The following is a 22,588-nucleotide window of genomic DNA, read 5'->3' as shown; positions in this document are numbered from 1 at the left end:
ATAAGTGTTAAATAGCTCTATATTCTGATAGTACTCATTGCTATAGAGTGTTTGTTCAGTAAAAGGAGTCTCCTTGTCTCTCCAGCTCTTTATAAAACAGTTCAGTTTCAGTTTCATTTCCAATTTTATCCAATCAGGATAGAGAACTCAATCTGGATATAGATTAAACAAGTGAAATTGGAAGTGATGCCACTAAGAAATGAGCAGGCAAAATTGGAACTGGAACAATATAAAATGAAGCTTAAAAATGGGTACTTTTTCCTGATTGGCTGAGATTTTGACACCTACCGGAAAATGTATTTTCTGTTTATTAAAGAGCTGGAGAGACGGGGAGACTCCTGTTACTGAACAAACACTCTATAGCAATGATTACTATCAGAATATAGTGCTTTAAACTTTTAACAAAATACTTTTTGTTTTAACGAAGAAATATCACTTACCCTACCTTTAACTAACCCACATGAACTATTATTTAAGTATAAAGCATTTACTCTTCACCCCACTATCGCCTAATCAGTGTATTACTGTGCTACACCCAGTCTGTCTAGTAAGGCCTTTCCTCCCCCTTGTAATACTACGTTACCTTCTATCTTTATACTTTCCTCCCTAACACTCCTTTCAGTGATTACTTCTTCCTTACCACTTCTTCTAGTGATTAACACAATCTTTAAGAATATAGCAAGCATTACCACACTTTATCATTATTTTGTTACTCCATCTCTTCTTATTTCATTTACCTTTTACTGTCTTTAAGTATTTTTATTCTTATAGAGAGTAGAGTAAAAATAGTAGAGTATTTCTACTCTTTCTTCTCAAAGTCACACTCTCTCTGCTTTTTGGCTCCTCGCCCAGCTTTCATGGTTTCCTGTCCTCCACTAGAAGTTCCTCTTTTCTAGCTGTTTCTTTCACTGCTAACCTATTTCGTCATTCTCACACACACTGTCGTGGCCCTTTTCTCACATCTTAATTTTAACCCCTTGCATTCAAGCTTGAAACAGAAACAGATTTTAAGTACCCTCCTCAGTACTCAGTTCATCAAATTAACACAGTTTAGGCATAAGGCATCCATACAATGAATATATGAAACAATATGGTGGAGGATCGCTCTGATCTCCCTCATCGCCAACTGATTCTCTTATGGACTGTCCGGTGATGATGGAGGGGTAGGTGAATTCCCCCTTCCTGGAGTGGAAGGCACGTAGACCAGGGAATGATGCAACCTGGTGATGATGCGGCCTGGTGTAAAATCTCCTCATCTCTTAGGGTCATCTCTGAAGGCCCCTGAGCTGCAGAGCTGGGCCCTGCTCTGTTACGGGGCATAGCGCCATCTGAAGGCCCCTGAGCCGCTGAGTTGGGCCCTCCTTGACTGTTATGGCGCATAGTGCCATATGAAGGCCCCTGAGGTGTCGGTACCACATAAGCTACTTGTTCGGCTTTTGCCAGCCGCTGATCTCGATTCATGCAAACAACTGCCCTCCGGGCGACAATATTTATTAATTCAGAAGGGGGTCTGCGAAGAAATAAAACGCAACAACCAATATTTACAAGCAACTTTACAGGAAAAACAAGCCCAAAGTCGCATTTAATAAGCGGACATGGCAACCCACAGATCAGCTGTGTAGGCCTACACTACTGCGTTTTCAATCAGTGGTGTGTCACCGTCTAAAGGCAAAATTAAAAGTGAGAACGCAACGGCACTTTGACGTTTTCACTAGAGAGCGTTGTCGCCTAAACGTGGCCGTTGTGCATTTTTAAACTTGCATTGCAACACATATGTATCAATTGGAATGAGTGGGGGTGGATGGATGGTTCATGTGGGTTTATGCAGGCAGAGTGTGTGTGAGGATGGGTGAGGTGGTTTATGCAGGCAGAGTGTGTGTGAGGATGGGTGAGGTGGTTTATGCAGGCAGAGTGTGTGTGAGGATGGGTGAGGTGGTTTATGCAGGCAGAGTGTGTGTGAGGATGGGTGAGGTGGTTTATGCAGGCAGAGTGTGTGTGAGGATGGGTGAGGTGGTTTATGAAGGCAGAGTGTGTGTGAGGATGGGTGAGGTGGTTTATGCAGGCAGAGTGTGTGTGAGGATGGGTGAGGTGGTTTCAGTGGTGAGAAGCTACTAATAGCTCTTCTTAGGAACCAGCACAGAGCTTATCAGATTGATAGATCTGCTTCATAGCCGTTATATTACACATTGAGCAACGGTGCGCCTCGCAAGTCTGGATGTTATGTTTGTGACGTCTGCAGCCCGCGGTCGACCGACCCACCCTCTAGGTAATTTTAATATAAGATGTTTGCCTATAATGTCAAAGTGTCCATGAGCAAGACTCAACCCCTACTCAACCCCTTTTGTCACATTTCTAAGCCAATAATTTGATGACCGGCAGCGGTTCAGGTAGGGGAGACAGAGAGTCTCCTTTGTGTGGAACCGCTGCCTACCGGTCCGCTGATCATCAAATTATTGGCTTGAATGCGACAAAAACTAAAACATATTCATGAATTCTCCATGGGGTGACTAATCCATAGAAAAAATAATAGTTTTTGGGTGAACTATCCCTTTAAGCAGAAATGTAGGACTGCCCCACCACCCTGCTCACATAGAAAGATGATTAGTAGACAAGACACTCCCATGATGACAACCCTAGAATATAGTGTGGCATCACAGCTGACTGATACAATGTTTCTACTGTAAGTACTGCTACAACCTGTCATAATAAAGACTCTAGAATATAGTGTGGCATCACAGCTGACTGATACAATGTTTCTACTGGATGTACTGCTACAACCTGTCATAATAAAGATTCTACAATATAGTGTGGCATCACAGCTGACTGATACAATGTTTCTACTGTATGTACTGCTACAACCTGCCATAATAAAGACTCTAGGCTGCCATCTAGTGGAGACAGAAGTACAGACTAATCTCTCATGAAACACTTAAACCCTGTACAGTTGACCGGGGTCCCCCAGGGCTCTATATTTGGTACGCCACCTTTTTCCGTAGACGTGTGTGCCCGGTGAAATATATCTATTTCTAACTCATGCTGTGTCAAACTGATTGAGATGCATCTCCTATATTATAATGTAATAATGTATATCTGCAAAGTAACTAGTAACTAAAGTTTTCAAATAATTGTAGTGGAGTAAAAGTACAATATTTGCCTCTGAGATGTAGTGGAGTAGAAGTAAAAGTATTGGAAATACTCTAGTAAAGTAAAACTACCTCAAAATTCTACTTGAGTACAGTACTTGAGTACATGTACTTAGTTACTTTACACCACTGGCACTAGCCATAACAACCTTACAGGCTTATGCAAAGAGTATTTATTTTTTGGACTGATGATAGGTTCTTGGTTTACCTATGATCCTAGATTACTATTGCTATGCATTTAATGTATTAAATTGCTTGCTTAATGAAAGTGAAAACAATTCAAAACATAGGCTGTGCTCAGGGTGGAAATTCCCATAAGTGGACACCGACCCTAAAGTAAATAGATTAATAAAACAATCAGAACAATGAGAATAAAAACAATTCACCACATAAACCCAGTTGACTGGAGTCCCACAGGGCTCTAAATTGTCTAGGCACCCTCCTTTTTACCAACGCGGAGGAGACACGCTCCCAGCGCCCACAGCGTCTGTAAAACAGCTTTATAAAGAAAATAGCTGAGTTTTTTTTGTAGGCAATCATGTCTCATAATTATCTCCAGTGATGAATCTTAATGCAGAATACATCCAAAGATTTGAGAGTAGATCTAGACCAACCCATAAAGATAATAATTCACACAATCATTTCTTGATGTAAAAGAGGAAAAAAAAGAGGGTGACAATAGGCTATCATTTATTTTCATTGAGTACTTTATTAACAGTTTGCCAATAGTACAGTGGTACGATATTACAATGAATGTCCACAGCTTTTTATGACACATGACACACTCATGACTTTTCAGCATGTTTCAACATTTCAGCACCATATCAACAAAGTAGGCCTAATTAATTAATGGCATTGCACCGACATTATGCTAGAAGACATGTATTGATGATCTCACAAGAGATAGCGTGCTACAAGCACTAGCAGAACGCGTATAGGTTTTTAAAAAACATCTTTTTGTCTATTTTAATTGTGGAGGCACCATCTCGCTCCCTCTCTCTGTCTCTCTCGTTGACTGTGCCTTCACTCCATGGAGTCGGTGCTGCTATTTGTGCATCATAGATTGCTAAAAAATGAAGAAAGAAGATGGAAAGAAAAAAAAAAAATAGTATTACAACCACGACAACATTATAGCTACAGTAAATGACAGCCTATTAGCCTGTTATATAGTGAACAAAGCACACAAGTGCATGCAGAAAAAAAAAACATTTGTTTTTCACTTACCATTTATTGCTTTAAGAGGAAGGTGCTACTCCTTGCAGATGAGCGGGTGATGAAGGTATTGGCTATGACATCCAGGTCCAGTTCCTCAAATGCCACTTGTTTGTGACAGTTTAACAGAGCAAGGGGACTGAGTCTCGCTTGCCCCATTGTGGATCGCAGATAGGTTTTCAGTCTCTGCAGGCCTGAACGTGACCTTTCTGAGCTGCATGATGTCACAGGGATAGTCAGCACTTGTTTCACCAGTCTTGTGAGCTCCGAGCAAACAGCTCTGGATCTCTCTCCCATATCACCTTTCAAGAACTCGACTACATCATGAAACGTAGACAGGCAAAGTCCTTGTCTCTCTGCCATGTCGATGCAAATGTCACGATGCAGTGTCAGCCTGACTTCGTCAAAGTCATTTCCATAGAACTGCACTATGCGTTTGCAGTCGCCCTTTCCGACCACAAAATACTCGACATCTTGCATGTGTTTGAACACAGAAGCACTGAATCTGCAGTTCAGGGATGACGATGCTGTGTCCAGGGCCTTAAGGTATTGCTCTCTGTACATTTCTTCTGGCGTTTGGAAGGTTTGTGGAGGTGCACGTCCATCTTCTAATGGTCTGGGAAACCTTCTTGGCAGAGCTGGGCTCTCCAAGTTCAGGTCATTCGCTGCTGCAGTGGTGCTCCCCCAAAATTGCTGGAATCCTTCGCGAAGAGAAGAGAACTCTTCTCTGAGTGTGTCCACCATCTGTCTTGCTTCCTGCAGGGGCAACTGGTGGTCTTGGAGCGCGGCATTGACCGTTTCCATGAGCGAGAAGATTTTCAGCATGAGTTGCAAAGAGAAAAATGTGCTAAACTCCTGTAGGAGCACAAACAGAGTTTTGGCTTTAGATCCTGCCTCGCTTGTGTCGTTTAAAGACATGTCCTTGAGAAAGTCCATTAGCTCACTGTAGTTGGACGAAATGGATTGCAACGAGGCCGTTTCCACTGTCCAGCGGGTGGGGCGCAGGGGTCTCGAAGAATGTGTGTCTTCTCCTTGGTACTCCTTAAACCAGGCGAGTCGCTTTGGTCTGATCAGTGTTATTATGTCACGAACAACTGCCATGGAGATGCGGCACGGCGTGATGTTTTGGCCGACATCCTGCACCACTAAATCCAGAACATCTGCGGCGCCATGGACGTACAGTGCTCGGGGCTCCAGTTCCTGCATGCGGGCTTGTAGAGACGTTCGAATGCCAGAGAGATCTGCGGCGCCGTCGTAACATTGTCCTCTGCATTTACTGACTGGCAGTGAGAATCTCATCAAGACGTCTTTTAACAGCTGAAACAGCGGGTCTGCTGTTGTTTCCGGTGTCTCGTGAAGCCCAACAAACAGTTCCTCTGTCTCCAGATCGTCTGTCACGAAACGAATAGAGACAGACACTTGCTGTTTGCCTGTGACGTCAGCTGTCCCGTCCATCATCACGGAGAAAAAGTCAGCAGACCGTATTTCTTCGATAAGTATTCTCTGCAAATCGTGAGCCATGATTTTTGTCATTTCGTTAAGGATGTCGTCAGATACCCATTTACTCTCCTCGCGATCCAGCCATGCCCGCAGCTCTGGGATATTATCTTCGGCAGGAAAGTTTAAAGTAAAGTTTAGTAACGAGGTCAAATTGGACTCATCGTCTGTTGTTCCATCGTCTGTAGTTCCATCGTCTGTTGTTCCATCGTCTGTTGTTCCATCGTCTGTTGTTCGTCCAATGGCAAATCCCTGGCATGAAAGGAACTGAAGACAGGCTAAAATGCGCAGCAAAGCTTGTCTTGCAACAGCCATCTGCTTTCCTTCCTTTGCCGTCTCGGCAGGTCCTGGCGGTGGGGTCTCGCCGTCGGCGGCGAAATGCACTGTTGTCTGGATGCATCTCCTCTTTGCTGGTGGTGCCTTCATCTTGTAGTACAATAATAGTGAGTGTTCTCTGTGCCCCTTTTATACTGTACCTGCCAGGTGAGTACAGGGGATGGCCCCATGAAGACAAAGCCAGACATTTGCATGCCTATGGCCGAGGGCCGCCCCACTGAATGGACACGGTGGTGATTGGCTGCCTGTCCTTGATGGACTATAGGAGCCAATGGACGGGCAGCCCACGTATCTATTGTTGTCGGGGGCAGTGATGGAAAAAAGTACTCAAATACTTTACTTAAGTAAAAGAATCAATACTACAATGTAGAAATAAAAAGTAAAAGACCGGAATTAAAAAATGACTTGAGTAAAGGTACAAAACTATCAGCATCAAAATATACTTAAAGTACCAAAAGTAAAGGTACTCATTATGCAGAATGTCCCATTTCACAAGTTTTTAAATGTATAAAATGTATAAGGAGCTTGTAGATATATTTTCAAATAGGAAAAGTTTAAACAGGGCTGAAGTGGTTAATGCATGTTTTGTAATAATAATTAAAATCTAGAAATTAACTAGTAGCTAAAGTTTTCAAATAATTGTAGTAGAAGTAAGAATACAGAACATTTAAAATACTCCAGTAAAGTAACAATTCCTCAAATGTGTACAAAGTACAGTATTTGAGTAAATGTAGTTAGATACTTTACACCACTGGTCAGGTTTTTTTGTCTGTCTTTTCTTTCAAGCTTTAACTGCAGTGTGTGTAAATGTAGAAATGTAAAGTGTGTATAAAGTAGTTAAATAAATGCAGAGAGCAAAACTGCTTCAATGATTCATTGATGTAAAAGAAAAACAAAATAGGATGACAATATATATTTGTGAAAGTTTTATTTTAATCTCAGTTGTCATAACAGCATAAAAGCATCTACCACAGGAACATGCTGGATGTGGTGTTATTGGTCAATTTATCAGAGCTATAACTTATCCTTTTTGGTTTACATTCTTGCATCCATGTAGGAGGGTAACTATGTTAATCACACCAATCTGCTCCATTGTGGATAAGATGCATGCATGTTTATGTCCATCCATCATCAAAATCATTTCCATCATGCAAGCAGGAGGATATGTTAAACACAGCGTCAGACACATAGGCCTACACACCCACAACACATACACCCCCCCCCCACACACACACACACACACACACACACACTGATTTATTTTGGGTCATTTTATCATTGCACACACACACTTTCCACAATAACAACCCAGGAGAGATTGCAATAGTAATGTGTCATAGTTTGGTCCCTTAATCATATTAAATGTTAATTTGAGTGTATTGCAATGCAACTCATTGCAATACAGAGCTTGTAGATCTGCTATTTTCACACAATGTTTGCCCCAGAATAGGTACAATATAGGGTTGAAGGGTTAAAAAGGATAAAAGCAGTGACAGTTAATACAAGTTATATTGAAAACTCTGAACTGACTCAGTATTATGAGTGTTAGTGACGTCAACTTATATTGTTTTGAACTATTAACTGTGTGGATGTGATCATGTCTGTGAACAACATTAAAGCAGGTAGGTAAAACAATCGAAAATAGATGAGTTTTTTTGGTAGGCTATCATGTCTCATAACTATCTCCATGATGAATCTTAATGCAGAATACATCCACAGATTTGAGAGTAGATCTAGACACACCCATAAAGAAGTTCAATACAGAGAGAAAAACGTCCTCAATAATTCCTTGATGTAAAAGAAAATAGAGGGTGACAATAGGCCAGTGGTATAAAGTAACTAAGTACTGTGCTTGAGTACAATTTTCAGGTACTTTTATTTTACTGGAGTATTTAACATTTGCAATATTTTTACTTCTACTCCACTAAATCTCAGAGGAAAATATTTTACTTTTACTCCACTACAATTATTTGAAAACTTAAGTTACTAGTTACAGCCCTACTTAAACTTTGGCAATTTGAAAATAGCCGATGTACAAGCTCACAATGCGCGTTGCGAGCTTGTACATCTGCTATTTTCAAAGGATTTTTATATATTTTATACATTTGAAAACTTGTGAAATGGGACCCTCTGCATAACCAGTACTTTTACTTTTAGTAATTTAAGTACATTTTGTAATACTTGTATTTTTACTCAGGTACATTTTGAATTCTGGACTTTTTCTTGTAATAGGGTATTTCTACATTGCAGTATTTATACTTTTACGTAAGTATAACATTTTAGTACTTTTTCCACTACTGCAATAGGCTATCTATTTGTAAAAGTGTTGTCTCAGTCATAACATCATGTAACATCAGTCTAATTCCACAGGAACATGCTGGATGAGGTGGTAAGTGGTCAATTTATCAGAGCACAGTTGTCCTTTGTGGTTTACATTCCTGCATCCATGTAGCAGAGTAACTATGTTAATCACAGCAATCTGCTCCATTTTGGACAAAATGCATCTTTATTTACATCCACGCTGCATGTTGTGTTAATGTGTCAATGAATCAGAGTCCATTGTTGAGTGAATTGTTACTCTCATGCAAGCCGGGGGATATGTTAAACACATCGTCGTACACACACACACACACACACACACACACACACACACACACACACACACACACATTGATTTATTTTGGGTAATTTTATCATTGCATACTTCCACAATATGGTACAGTCAATCTAAACTAAAATGACCCAATCCATGCAGGATAAATTGCAATCGTAATGTGTCATAGTTGTATTGGTCCCTTGTACATCATATATTAAAGTTTACCTTCATGGATTTAGTGGAACACACTTTTTACAAAAAGGTCTGGGTAAAATGTTGTTAATTATTGAAGAGTTTATGTACAACTATCCTAAAATATTTGGTGCTTGTGGAGCAATCTCCATTTGTGGATTTCCCCTCATTTTAAATATGTTTAAAGAGGTGGTGCCATGGTTTTGCACTTTTTGCACTGTTTTTCATGTGTCTATGAGGTTGATAGAACTTCTTTACCCTGGTCGTGTTTTTATGGTGTTTTATGTCTTCTCTGACTATTTTGAGTTTCTCCCTGGAAGCTGAAACCTTGAGGGTCAAACGTGCCAATAGAAAAACAGCACTTTAATGACACAGTAAAATTATACCCTCCCCCTCATTATCATAACACAACAGGTGTGGGCATGAGGAGGAGGAGGGACTAGGACAGGTGGGTGGTGCTAAGGTGGTGGAGGAGGTGCTAAGGTGAGAACCAGGTATACTTAATGAACTGGAGGCGTGTCCACATAAAACATAATTTTAACACTTTCTGTACACTTTTTTGAAACAAATCTTCCTCCTAGTAATACCTGATGATTATGTTTTAGGGGGGAAAAAATCACTGAAAATCATGGCACCCCGTCTTTAATGATAGAACATTTTCATCATCTTCATCATCAATTAAAAGAAAAAACACATAATACACTTCTCAAAACTCTGATGAATCTATTGCCTTTTTATTAAGGTGCAAAGTACACATTAAAGGGACAACGTTTCGATCTTGGTCATCTTTGTCAGGTCCCGGCCATGCCAAAGACTTGACAGAGGAACTAGCAGAAATATCAGTTCTGTATGACAGTGATATATATGTTCAGGCCTGTTTTTTGGGCCTGTTTAAAAAAAACAGGCCTAAAAACGTTTTTAAATAGTGTTAAATGGTTGGATAACCACTGTCAGCAATATTCTTTTGTGCTTCACATTTTAAAACCCTGCCTTTGACCTTCTTTGATTGATTGTGTGTTTTAACCATGTAGCACTCTGGGATTTCCTGTGAATGAAAAGCACAAAACAAATACAATTTGTTATTATTTATTATATGACTGCCACCACAACACTGAGTTACAGTAAATGCATGTGAAATATTCTACGTCAGAGCCAAGCGTATGGATGACAAGCCCAAAATAAGTGACTATAATGGGCCATATGAGCACTTTAAACCTATATGCTGTACATGTATCTACATGCTCGCAACGCGTTGCATCTATTTTTAACAAAATATGTGTCATCTCTGTCGGGTGGAAACCTGTTTTTTTTCCGGAAACGTTTTACAAGCTCAAGACGCTCTGCGTTTCAAGCTTGTAGATCTGCTACTTTTGTGTGACGCTGTACGATCGAGTAGGGCGTTAATAAAAAAAATTGACATAAGAGGTTTCTGCCCGACAGCAACGATATGTAGTAATTATGTATACTTTGACTAGTACTGTGGTACCCCCCCCCCCCCACACACACACACACACAAACACGCCGTCCGGGGGTGTGTGTAGTGTGTAGCAGTAGGACTGGTACTTAATGATAACAATAGACCAGACCACACCCACCCGGCTTTGCACACGGTCCTCAACGACCCTCTCATCACACACACAGTATATAGATGGGTTTCTTTCTCAGCCTTCATTTCCTGTCTCACTCTGTAAGTGTGGAAGTGACTGCAGCAGAGACCTGCTTTACCTGAACAGCTGTGTGGTTGTAATATAGTAGCATACATGCAGTAATATAGTAGTGTACAGTACGCTGTGTTTGCAACGTTGGTGTAAAGTAACTAAGTACATTTACTTAAGTACACATTTTGAGGAACTTTTACTTTACCGGAGTATTTAATTTTCAATACTTCTACTTCTACTCTGCTACATCTCAAAGGTAAATTTTGTACTTTTACTCCAGTCCACTACATTATTTGAAAACTTTTTACGTTACTAGTTACTTTGCGGATATACATTATGAAACACACATTGACCACTGTACCCCTATTTTATGCATAGGCTATTTGAAAATAGCCGATCTACAAGCTCACAACGCGTCGCATCGCGACGCGTTGTGAACTTGTAGATCTGCTATTTTCAAACATTTTAGTACCTTTGCTTTTGGCACTTTTAAGTACATTTTGATACCAATACTTTCGTACTTTTACTCAAGTCAATTTTGAATTCCAGACTTTTACTTGCAGAGTATTTCTACATTGCAGTATTGATACTTTTACTTAGTACTTTTTCAACCACTGTGTTTGTAACTTACTGTTATTTTTCAGCCATGCAAGGTAAATGGGAACATTCGTCCACTCACCTGACGAGGGGAGGCGCTGTGACCGTCCCACATCCGTCTACGCTGCACACCTGGGAGGAAGCGGACGACAGGACCGAATGGCCCGCCCTGACCACAGAGAAGATGTTCTTCTACTACTCGGAAATGGCGGCCGTAGACAGTAACGCCATGGGAAACATCAAGGCCGCGTTCGTGTACCCGCATCTCCACGGAGACAAAGTGGGTCCTGTGCTGATACACAGACACCGCGGCTTTGTGTACTTGGAGGCCAGCGTTGGATCCGTCGTCCAGATGAACGACTCCTCCTGGCACAGTGCCTGGGTTCTGCTGACGGAGGACGGAGACGTGGAGACGGCGGGATGCAGCTGCGTTGCCGGGCAGGGTCCGTCGTGCTGCGTTCACGCCGCTGCCATCCTATGGACGGTATGTACATGTGTCTCAATGTATTTGATTGGCTAACCCCTTAAGACGAATTGAAGGAGAATTGATAGACTTTTATGGCTAAAGAAAACCAACCCAACATGTAAACAGTGATAACAACATGATCCCTAATGTAAAAAAGACATACAGTAACAGTTATCCATAGCATCCCATAACCAATATTCTTCAATAGTCAACATACATTTACTTCAGTCCCTGAATCCAGGGGATTTACATGATATGAAGGAGAAAAAAAGCATTTACGATAATATAACACAATATGAGCACAAACCCCCAACAAGCCGCCCTTGAAACCCTCCTGCACATGTAACTAGCTATTTTGTTAACCCCAACCCTTTTTTACAGTTCTAGAATTGGATGTAGTGTGTATTTTAATGTTATGCTTACACTTATGTCTTTTAATGTCTTTTCATCATTATGTCTGTCATTATATTTTCTAGGTGGAAGACGCTGTGAGGCGTGACGCTGTGAGGCGTAACGCTGCGTCCAAAATGAAGCGTGGTGGTGAGCACATGGTCAGGGGCGATACTGGCATCAGCTTCAAAGTGAAACGCCACAAAAGAAAGACGGTCTACAAGCCCTCAGTGTCCTCTGTCAGATCTGCCAGACCTGCTGGTGAAGTCACTCACTACGCCGACCATGAAGACTGGAGGCAGAGTCGCCTTCGCACGACTATGGCCCCGTTCTTCACCTGCATCAGCCACAGCTTTGTGTCCACACACTTCCACTCTCTACCCTCTGTTGGATCTGACCATGTGATGGAAAGTCACTAAACTGGCTCAAGAACTGTTATTATGTACAATCTTATGACAAACTTTTACTTGTAAATGGTAAATGGCGCATTTATATAGCCCCTCCCTACCTACAGGAATGAATTAGGCCCCCACAGAATTCCACCCGCACCCTCAAATCTACGTGCAGATTCCTCCTCGATGTCCCTGGTACAAATCTACGTACTATGGGGGACCGGGCCTTCTGCTCGGCAGCGCCGCGCCTGTAGAACAGCCTTCCTATTGACCTGAGAGCACCACAGACCCTGGACTCTTTTAAAATAGGCCTGAAAATGTTTTTGTTTCAAAGGGTATTTTCGTGTTGATGTAGTGATGTAGTTATGAAAATTCAGCACGCTATGGTTATTTCAAAGTATATGCACCATAGACATAATGTTATGAATGACTGTTTCAAGATGGCCGCGGTTGAGCTACGCTTGCGCCGCCCCCTTGAGCCATCTAGCCTTTATATATATCTATGGTTGTATCATGCTGAAGTATCTTGGAGTAAAAAGGATTATTGCACAACACCCGTGTGGTTATTCAATGTGACCATATAACAGCGGCCAAATGCATATAATTACGGGGGCCCTGGACAGGAAAAAGTTTGAGAACCACTGATATTATATCAACATTAAGTATTTAGAAGGCGTTTTGTAAAATCTGCCCCAGGTCTTAATGGGTTAAGATATTGTGATATATATATAACTACACTGGATCCACTGGATCAATTGGAACATATGGTTATTTTTTCCATTTCCTGATACATAAAAGGTTTCTACCAGACAGCGATGACATAATATAAACACAGACACTACTACATGGGAATGAAGGAACAGGTCTCACTTGCAGTGCTGTACATAACACAATGAAATCATTGTGAAAAAGCACAACATGTATAAAGTTTACTAATGTTTGTATAGCCACTATGTAGCCAGTACACTATATTTGACAGAAATATATCGGTGTCATTTCTTTCTTCAGAAAGTTATTATTTTTTTTCCTTTTTCCCCAACTCCTTCAGGGATCCGATAACAGAGTTGTTACAAATAGTACATCAATGTGCTGAAAAGTTTTTTTAACCATGACCAGAAGAAGAAACTGCTCATGAAAGTTATGGTGTTATAATGACAAATAAAAATAACCTTAATTAAATGTAATCAAAGGGAAAAAAATATGTCCACTGAGATAATCTATTTTCTTTCTTTCTTTTTTGAAAAAAAAAGGTTCAGAACCCAAGATATGATGTTTTGAAGATTTGCTGCTCCATTCACTTCTTGTTTAACTTCTTACTGAAAAAGGCTGTATCTCGGCTCCTAAGCACTTTTTTTTAACAATGTATTTTGGCCTTGGCACAGGGGTGATATAGCCAGAAATATTTTTGGCACTGAATGAGTTAAGACCCCATGAGTTTCAAGATGAGTTTTTTCATGAATTAAAATCTGAATGAATGTTAGGCTAGAGATAAGCTACTGTAAGACACACATGCACGCACACAAGCCACACACGTGCACATACTGACATTCTGAATGAATGTTAATATAACACCTCGTACACGCACATAAAAATGATGTAATTCATGCGCACCCATGCATTTCACCATGCATGAAATCCTGAATGAATAGTTTACTAATTTCTGCTTTGATCATCCATTCATAAATATGATAAATAAATGAGTTGACAATTATAGTAGTATGCATATTTATAACACTTTTACCCTGTTCAACACAGACCAGTCCTGTACAAGCATTAAATGATAGAGTAGAACAGAATAAAAACAAGTTATTGTTTGCACAGCATGACTTTTTAATGTTTTTTTAAGCAACCGGAAGTCGCTATCACTCCAACATGGCGGAGGCAGAGGGAGCTGGATGTTATAATGGGACTTGATGGGAGTGTCGTCTCTTTATAAGGTCAGTGTGATGCAGCCTGCCATGTTTTTACCCTGCTGTAGTTTTTCACCTGAAGTGGAAAACAAACTACAAAATCAGCCTATAGGGTGTCAGGCCCCAAGGAAACGCATCTGTGTCATTTTAAGATTTCTTTGGCTATTTTTGGAAAAATTGAGAAAATGTGTGCACATTTTTTATATAAATGTTTAACTCAAATCTTTGCTTCTGGGGGTCCCTGGAACAAAATATTTTTAGATGGGAGGGGGTCCGCGGACAAATACATATTATTTTGTGGGTCCTTGACGTGAAAAAAGTTTGAAAACCATTGATAATAGCAACATAAGTAAAAAATTTAATAGAAAAAAAACGTACAAAGACATTTTGTAAAATCCACAGAAGCAAAGATTTGAGTTAAAAACTTAAAAAGTACATATATATTCAAACTAAAGATTTGCACACATTTTCACGTTTTTTAAAAAAAAATAGCAGATCTACAAGCTCGTATATCTGCTATTTTTATATGCCAAAGAAATCTTAAAATGACACAGATGCGTTCCCGGTCTTAAAGGGTTAAATGACATGAAAGCACCAAGGCCTAAAACAACAACCCTGCAGCCAAACACCATGATGAAGATGAAGATAAACCAACACACTTCTCAAGGTGTGAAGATCACAAGATAAATCCTTCTCTTTAGGCCGTGTGGTGACCCATCAAAAAGTGCCTAGAAAATGAATTTCGTTCCCACGACTTGGATCTACTTTTTCAATGCATTTTTGCATAGACAATACCCTTGTGGACTTTGGGTTAAAATTTCTCCGCACAAAATCCTGCAGTATTTTTTCACAAGCCAGAAATGTGTATAAAAGTGAATAACCAAAAAACGAAAATCTTGTGCTGCTGTTTTTGCTTGTAAAATGTGTTTTTGGCAACACAAAATCCTTCTCAAATGTCATAAATACATGTACCTAACACCTGAAACAAGTGTTGGTGCCTTAGTGTACTCATATTTGAATTTTGATCATGAAATGTAGAAAGAAAACGCTTCTACTGAAGTGATCGGCGCCCAGCACAATGAAACATACACATAGTACATTTAGATAAAAGCTTATATTTCATACATAGAAAATGTCACAACCTACTGTGTACTGAAAGGTAGGGGAAAAAAGCAGCACTCCTTGGCCCAAAATGGCTGAAAATCAGCCCCCTAGATTGGAATAATGCCAAAAATGGACTAGACTAAAATAAATACACTAAAGCTCCAAATTATTACAACATATGGTATAAAATATTTATTAAAATACCAAAGTGTGTCACAGCATGTGTCATTTGTACATCAACCCTCCCACCCACCCACAAGATCAGGCCTTCTGTGTCACTCACAGGTATGAACAGAGAAATGTTGGTTGACAGTGCAACGGCAGCAAAATAGTATACAAATATGACAAAATATTAAAGTGCAGACTGCATCTCCTCTGGATGACCACTGATCACACCATGAATGGATTTGGGGCACCAACTTGACTCAATGCGTATGTCTTGCAGCATCACCAAACCTTTTTCCTAAAATACCTAGGAAGGACATGTATGTATGTTCAGAGATGTTGCACTTGGTAGGGCAGTGAAAAACCAGCTGGGGGAAATCAGGGGTCAACCTCCGCTTCAATTTATCCTGCCTGCAACATAAAATGTTAGGGAAAGATGAGCACAAGTGTGTAAGTAAAGATGTATTCACAATGATAGCCAATTTAGTTTAAATATACTCTTTTGTGAGGGAATACATCTATGATATACTTTTCAGCATAAAGGTTTTTGTTTTGTTTCCCAGAACTGTCAAAGACACACATGGTATTTGAGTTACCTGTAGTTTGAAGCATCAAGGTCCTCATGCTTCTTCACTGTGTTTACGAACATCCTTCGTAGCTGGTTTATTTTCAGCACCTCTTGGTCAACTATAAGCCATGGCGGATGACTCTCACAGAAGATCTTGTAGCGGTCATCGAAGGGTTGTTCATTTCCACACACACACACACACACACACACACACACACACACACACACACACACACACACACACACACACACACACACACACACACACACACACACACACACATTTTAACCATTTATTTATGTCCACATAAAGGAGAAACATACAGGGACACAAATATTATAGGTGCAGTAAGGTTACATTCACATAATCCTGGAATATGTTTTCATGATACAATAGGCATGTCACTCAGTACTCTATGGGTATAAGTAACACCGTCTCCGCCATGTATGGCGGCTGCCAATTACAACAGAGACAGCACAATACTTTGCCAACCTTTTTGCCTCCTTTTTGGGCATCCCAAGTTGTTGAAACCCTCTAACAGCCAGTATGTGGGTATGTCCTATAGGCTGCCAAATATAAAAACAAATAGTCTGCACCTAATAGCCCAGCTCTGAGATGGTATGTAGGAGTGGTTGGTATTTAATGATCTTGGTCATAAAGGCTTCCTCTAGGCTAAAGTCAAAGGTGCAGGCTATCTAATACAGACACTTCCCTGGACTCTTTATCAATCACAACATCTGGTGTATTAGCTGTTAACGATGTAAAGATGTCTGAGTTATCACAGAGATGGAACATGGATGAAATGACACGGGAATGTTTAAAATACAGTAATAGCACCCATACAATCATAAAATGACAAATCAATATTTGACAGTCCAATATTGACACGCATGTTTTGTTTACAATCTCTTACTTGGCCATATTGCCAATTAGCTTATGGGCTTTATCAGCACTGGTGAGATGCAGTGGTGGACAGCAACAAAGGACAATTACTTGAGTACTGTAGGTTTTTTAGTACCTGTACTTTCAGTGGTGTAAAGTAACTAAGTACATTTACTAAAGTAGGCTACTGTACTCAAAGTAGAATTTTGAGTTAGTTTTACTTTCACAACGTGATGTGTTTTGAGCTTATAGATATGCTATTTTCAATTGATTTTTTTCATGTGATAACATAAAAAATGATTTCAGTCTCATGTTAAAATGTGTCTCCCCCCAAATAAATCTATTGAAAATAGCAGATCTACAAGCTCACAACGCGTTGTGATGCGTTGTGAGCTTGTAGATCTGCTATTTTCAATAGATGTTTTTATCTGATAACACAATAAATTATTTCAGTCTCTCATGTTAAAATTCGAGTACCCCCCCCCCCCCGTGTGTGTGGCTCACCTGCTGCCGTTTCTGTTTGAGAGAGTTGATCCTTCTGCCGTTTTTCTCTCACATTAATCACATTAATGTCTTTTTGTCAATAACACGCTGGTAGAATGTTGCGTGAAACCCAGCGTCCTCAGGAGGCTTGTAAGAACCCATATCCACACAATGTTGACGTTTATAAGTAACGTTGACACACATTCTGTAGTAGCCCTGAAACATTCAACCATGTGTTTGCACTTTCTCCATTAACGGCCCGTACATCTACATAAACGTTCATATTTCAGATTTATAATGCTTACCTATGGCCATGGATGTTACAATTATGTACGGGCCAAGAGAAGTACCTATATCTTCCGTATTGTTCAATAAAAAGCATGTTAATCCGATCGGTGGCCATTTTCACCATATCCTTTCAACCACGCGACCCTATCGGATGGGAGGTGTATTGCACTCTGATACATTATAAATCTATGAGAAAATGGCCACCGATCGGTTAAGAATACTCTTTATTGAACAATACGGAATATACGGGTACTTCTGCGGGACCCTACAGAATTGTGACATTAGTGGCCATGCGGTAAGCACTTTATATTTGAAATCTGAACGTTTATGTAGATGTACGGGCCGTAAATGGAAAAGTGCAAACACCTGGTTGAAGTTCGGTCGGGACAGACGACCGTCGTGTATCCATGGCTAGTTGTAGTTATATCCCATCTTGTCCGTGTAAATTCCCGAACCTCTTCTTTCTGGACAGACATAAGATTCATATAGCATCGGTTCGAGTCCTTTTGACGTGCTTTTGAAGGATATTTTCTTTGTTTTGAGTTCTTTTCGTCGGACGTTAGCGTTGCCATGGCTGTTGTTGCAGGAAATGGTGAGAGTAACGAGGCGACCCCATTGGCTGTAACGGGAATCACGTGCCAAAAACCGCACCACCCCTTTGAAAGTATTACTACGCTGCTAAGAAAATAGTACCGACTTTTAAACACTGATTAAAAACAAAATGCGCCAAAACAGATGGCGAAACCTTTGTTTCTTACTTACTACCAATAGATCTTTTTTAAGAAGCAGAGATTATTTAGATCCACTTGATGGGAACGAAACTGAACGAAAAGAGCCTAGACAATAGGGCCTACTTTCTGGGAAACATTTTCAGATTAACTGAAGAAGAGAAAAAAACATGTACCACAGCAGAGATGACTGTCTAGACATCCTGTGGTTTAAGAGTTTTCAGGTAAACACTTTTTTTTCTAAATAACCTTTTTTAGACGAACCCAGAGAGGTGTAAGCTGGTGGTTCTCAGAGTGGGGTCCGGGGACAGCCAGGGGTCCTTGAGGGGGTTCCAGGGGGTCCCCAGACCCTTATGGGTCTGTAACTCTGAGAGTTAGAGTTATGGTGGTCTGTGGTCTAAAGCAGGGGTTCTCATAGTGGGGTCCGGGGACCCCCAGGGGTCCTTGAGTGGGTTTCCTCAGCAAAAAATATGTTCATACTTTATATCAAAATCAGTTTAACCCTATATCGGCTGTTAAAAGAAAATCATGAAATACTTTGAGAAAATGTTTTTTCCCATACCACATTTTTGACAAAAATGTGGTATGGGGGTCCCTGCCTGATACAAAGTATTTTCAGATGGGGGTCCGCGGCCAAATTAATTTAGGGGTCCTTGACATGAAACCGTTTGAGAAGCACTGGTGTAAGCTCCTCTCTGTAGAGACCATGTGAGACCTCATGGTTTGACCCACTTTAATTTACACTATTTCATGTAAGTTTAAAGAACCAAGCTGTGAGTGTAGTTTTTATCTTTATAACTCAAAGCACATTAATCATTGATTATAGGGCAGCACATAAGTTGCATAATTTCAGCTTCAATGATTTTATCAAACGTTGGCCTATTAGCAAAAATAATTATTTCTATAACTAATATATAATCAACTGTATCCTCCTAAGACCTGGCATCCACATGCGTGCAAATCACATTTTGGGTTATAAACCATACAGTATGGTGTCTGTGTGCTGTCCTGGGGACCACAAAGACCTGGGGACCACAGTGTCCTGGGGACCACAGCGTCCTGGGGACCACAGCGTCCTGGGGACCACAGAGACCTTTCTGTCTTGTGGTGTGGCATGGCGTGGCATGGCATGGACGTGGCATGGGGCTGCCATAGCTGAGTGGTGGTTAGTGAACCTGCCTGGGGAGCCAGAGCCCCTGGTTGTCCCAGGTACGATTCCAGGTCAGCAATGTGTCGATGTGTGTCCCTGAGCAAGACTCTTAACCCCTAATTGCTCCGCGCCCCTTGAGGGCTGCGTTCAGCTGGGTTGAGTTTTTTTTTTTTACAAAAACAGCAAATACAAATGAAATCGTTTTGAGACACTGACAGTCTGTGTTCCATATTTTAATGGCAGTGAAACCATAACACATAACACTCCAAGACAGTTGAAAGCTATTATAACATCAAAGTCGCAGAGCATTATTATATAATGGTTAGTAACGAAAAAACATCACATGGATGCACCTGGGACGTATCATCAGTGTTGTAGCCTGGGGTCAACGGGCGTTTCAGGTCTCGCAACAACATACACCCTCGCCCAGGTGACCCAGCCGTCGATGAAGCAACCCAGCTGGGGGCGGGGCCTGGCTGGCCGTGCACCGCCTCTGCGCCACTGACTCTCCCTGCTGAGGTGCTTACCTGGCAGGCGGTTGCCTAGCGACACCCCACAATATTTATAACACTTTTACCCTGTTCAACACAGACCAGTCCTGTAGAAGCATTAAATGATAGTAGAACAGAATAAAAACAAGCTATTGTTTGTACAGCATGACTTTGTAATGTTTGTTTAAGCAACCGGAAGTCTCTTTCACTCCAACATGGCGGAGGCAGAGGGAGCTGGTTGTTATAATGGGACTTGATGGGAGTGTCGTCTCTTGTTCTGGAATGTCTTTGGATAAGGCCAGTGTGATGCAGCCTGCCATGTTTTTACCCTCCTGTAGTTTTTCACCTGAAGTGGAAAACAAACTACAGAATCAGCCTCTAGGGTGTCAGGCCCAGAGTTTCTGAATCAGTAGACGCAGTGCCGTGTCCCCAACCTGCACATTTTAAATGACATGAAAGCACCAAGGCCTAAAACAACAACCCTGCAGCCAAACACCATGATGAAGATGAAGATGAAGATAAACCAACACACTTCTCAAGGTGTGAAGATCACAAGATAAATCCTTCTCTTTCTGGGAAACATTTTCTGCTTAACTGAAGAAGAGATAAAAAAAAACATGTACCACAGCAGAGATGACTGTCTAAACATCCTGTGGTTTAAGAGTTTTCAGGTAAACACTTTTTTTTCTAAATAACCTTTTTTAGACGAACACTAATACTAGTCTAAAAACCCAGAGAGGTGTAAGCTGGTGGTTCTCAAAGTGGGGTCTGGGGACAGCCAGGGGTCCTTCATGGGGTTCCAGGGGGTCCCCAACTAAATGATTTGATAGTTAGGAACCAAATGGACCCTTATGGGTCTGTAACTCTGAGAGTGTACAAATGGAACCTAATGGACCCTTTTGGGTCTGTAACTCCGAGAGTGTACAAATGGAACCAAATTGGTTCCATTTTCCATTTGTACTCTCAGAGTTATGGTGGTCTGTGGTCTAATGCAGGGGTTCTCATAGTGGCTGCCATAGCTGAGTGGTGGTTAGTGAACCTGCCTGGGGAGCCAGAGCCCCTGGTTGTCCCAGGTACGATTCCAGGTCAGCAATTTGTCGATGTGTGTCCCTGAGCAAGACTCTTAACCCCTAATTGCTCCGCGCCCCTTGAGGGCTGCGTTCAGCTGGGTTGAGCTTCTTTTTTTCTTTTTTTTTTACAAAAACAGCAAATACAAATGAAATCTTTTTGAGACACTGACAGTCTGTGTTCCATATTGTAATGGCAGTGAAACCATAACACATAACACTCCAAGACAGTTGAAAGCTATTATAACATCAAAGTCGCAGAGCATTATTATATAATGGTTAGTAACGAAAAAACATCACATGGATGCACCTGGGACGTATCATCAGTGTTGTAGCCTGGGGTCAACGGGCGTTTCAGGTCTCGCAACAACATACACCCTCGCCCAGGTGACCCAGCCGGGGTTGATCAATCCCCGACTTACGTCCCAGTAGCTACCCACGGTCAGTCCTCTTAGGTAAGACGGGGCCCCTCAGTCCGTTTCTTCTGAACTACTCTGCGGGGACTGGGGGAGAAGAGAGGCTCTGGCACGTGGAGGGACTAGGCTCTGTGGGTGGCCTCCTGGCCGGGCTCCTCCTCCGTCTCACCAGGTCCAGGACCTGAGCGTTGCACCAGACTCCCCCGCTCCAAACATTTCCTTCTGGCGTGATGGTTTCTTAGGCCGTGGTGGTACTGCAGGCTCCACGTGTGGCTTGCTTGAATAGCCCTCCTGAACTTTAAAGGCCTCAAAGTGGACTTGTTGGGCTTCTTCCTCACGGAAAACACAGGCTGGGGCGCTAACCCATACTGCTCCCGGATGCCGTCTACATTCCGGCTGTCAACCGTCTCTCCAGTGGTCACCAAACTATTCCTGGTTGTCACGTAGTCTATTCTAATGAGCCACTATAAATAGAATAACTTAAAAAAAACAGCACATGGATGCACCTGGGACGTATCATCAGTGTTGCCTGGGGTAAACGGGCGTTTCGGGTCTCGCAACATACACCCTCGCCCAGGTGACCCAGCCGGGGTTGATCAACCCCGACTTACGTCCCAGTAGCTACCCACTCAATCCGCTTCTCCGGAACTACTCTGCCGGGACTGGGGGAGAGAAGAGGCTCTGGCACGTGGAGGGACTAGGCTCTGTAAGTAAATAAATAAATAGTAAGTAAATAGTAAGTAAATAAATAAACAAACAATTAAATAAATAGTAAAATTATAAAGATCCCTGGAAGATAACTATTTTGCACAACTTTTGCCGTGTTGCCACTCTGTAATATATAGTTTGTCGATGT

At 41.4% G+C, this 22,588-nt stretch overlaps 1 protein-coding gene across 1 annotated transcript in view; it reads left to right on the top strand.

Moving 5' to 3' along the window:
- Positions 1 to 11,280: 11,280 nt before the first annotated feature.
- Positions 11,281 to 22,588, top strand: part of LOC308079022 (antigen WC1.1-like) — a gene marked incomplete at both ends in the record, with an annotated part of 58,510 nt that continues 47,202 nt past the window's right edge. Inside the window, 2 exons of the mRNA XM_080420359.1 lie at positions 11,281 to 11,715; positions 12,174 to 12,473. Of these exons, the coding sequence (XP_080276485.1) occupies positions 11,281 to 11,715; positions 12,174 to 12,473 (735 nt within the window). The remainder of the gene's footprint in view (positions 11,716 to 12,173; positions 12,474 to 22,588) is intronic.

Source organism: Gymnoscopelus braueri (genome assembly GCF_963280865.1).
Source record: "Gymnoscopelus braueri genome assembly, chromosome: 22".
NCBI classification, from domain to species: Eukaryota; Metazoa; Chordata; class Actinopteri; order Myctophiformes; family Myctophidae; genus Gymnoscopelus; species Gymnoscopelus braueri.
This window is presented reverse-complemented; position numbering and strand designations above follow the sequence as displayed.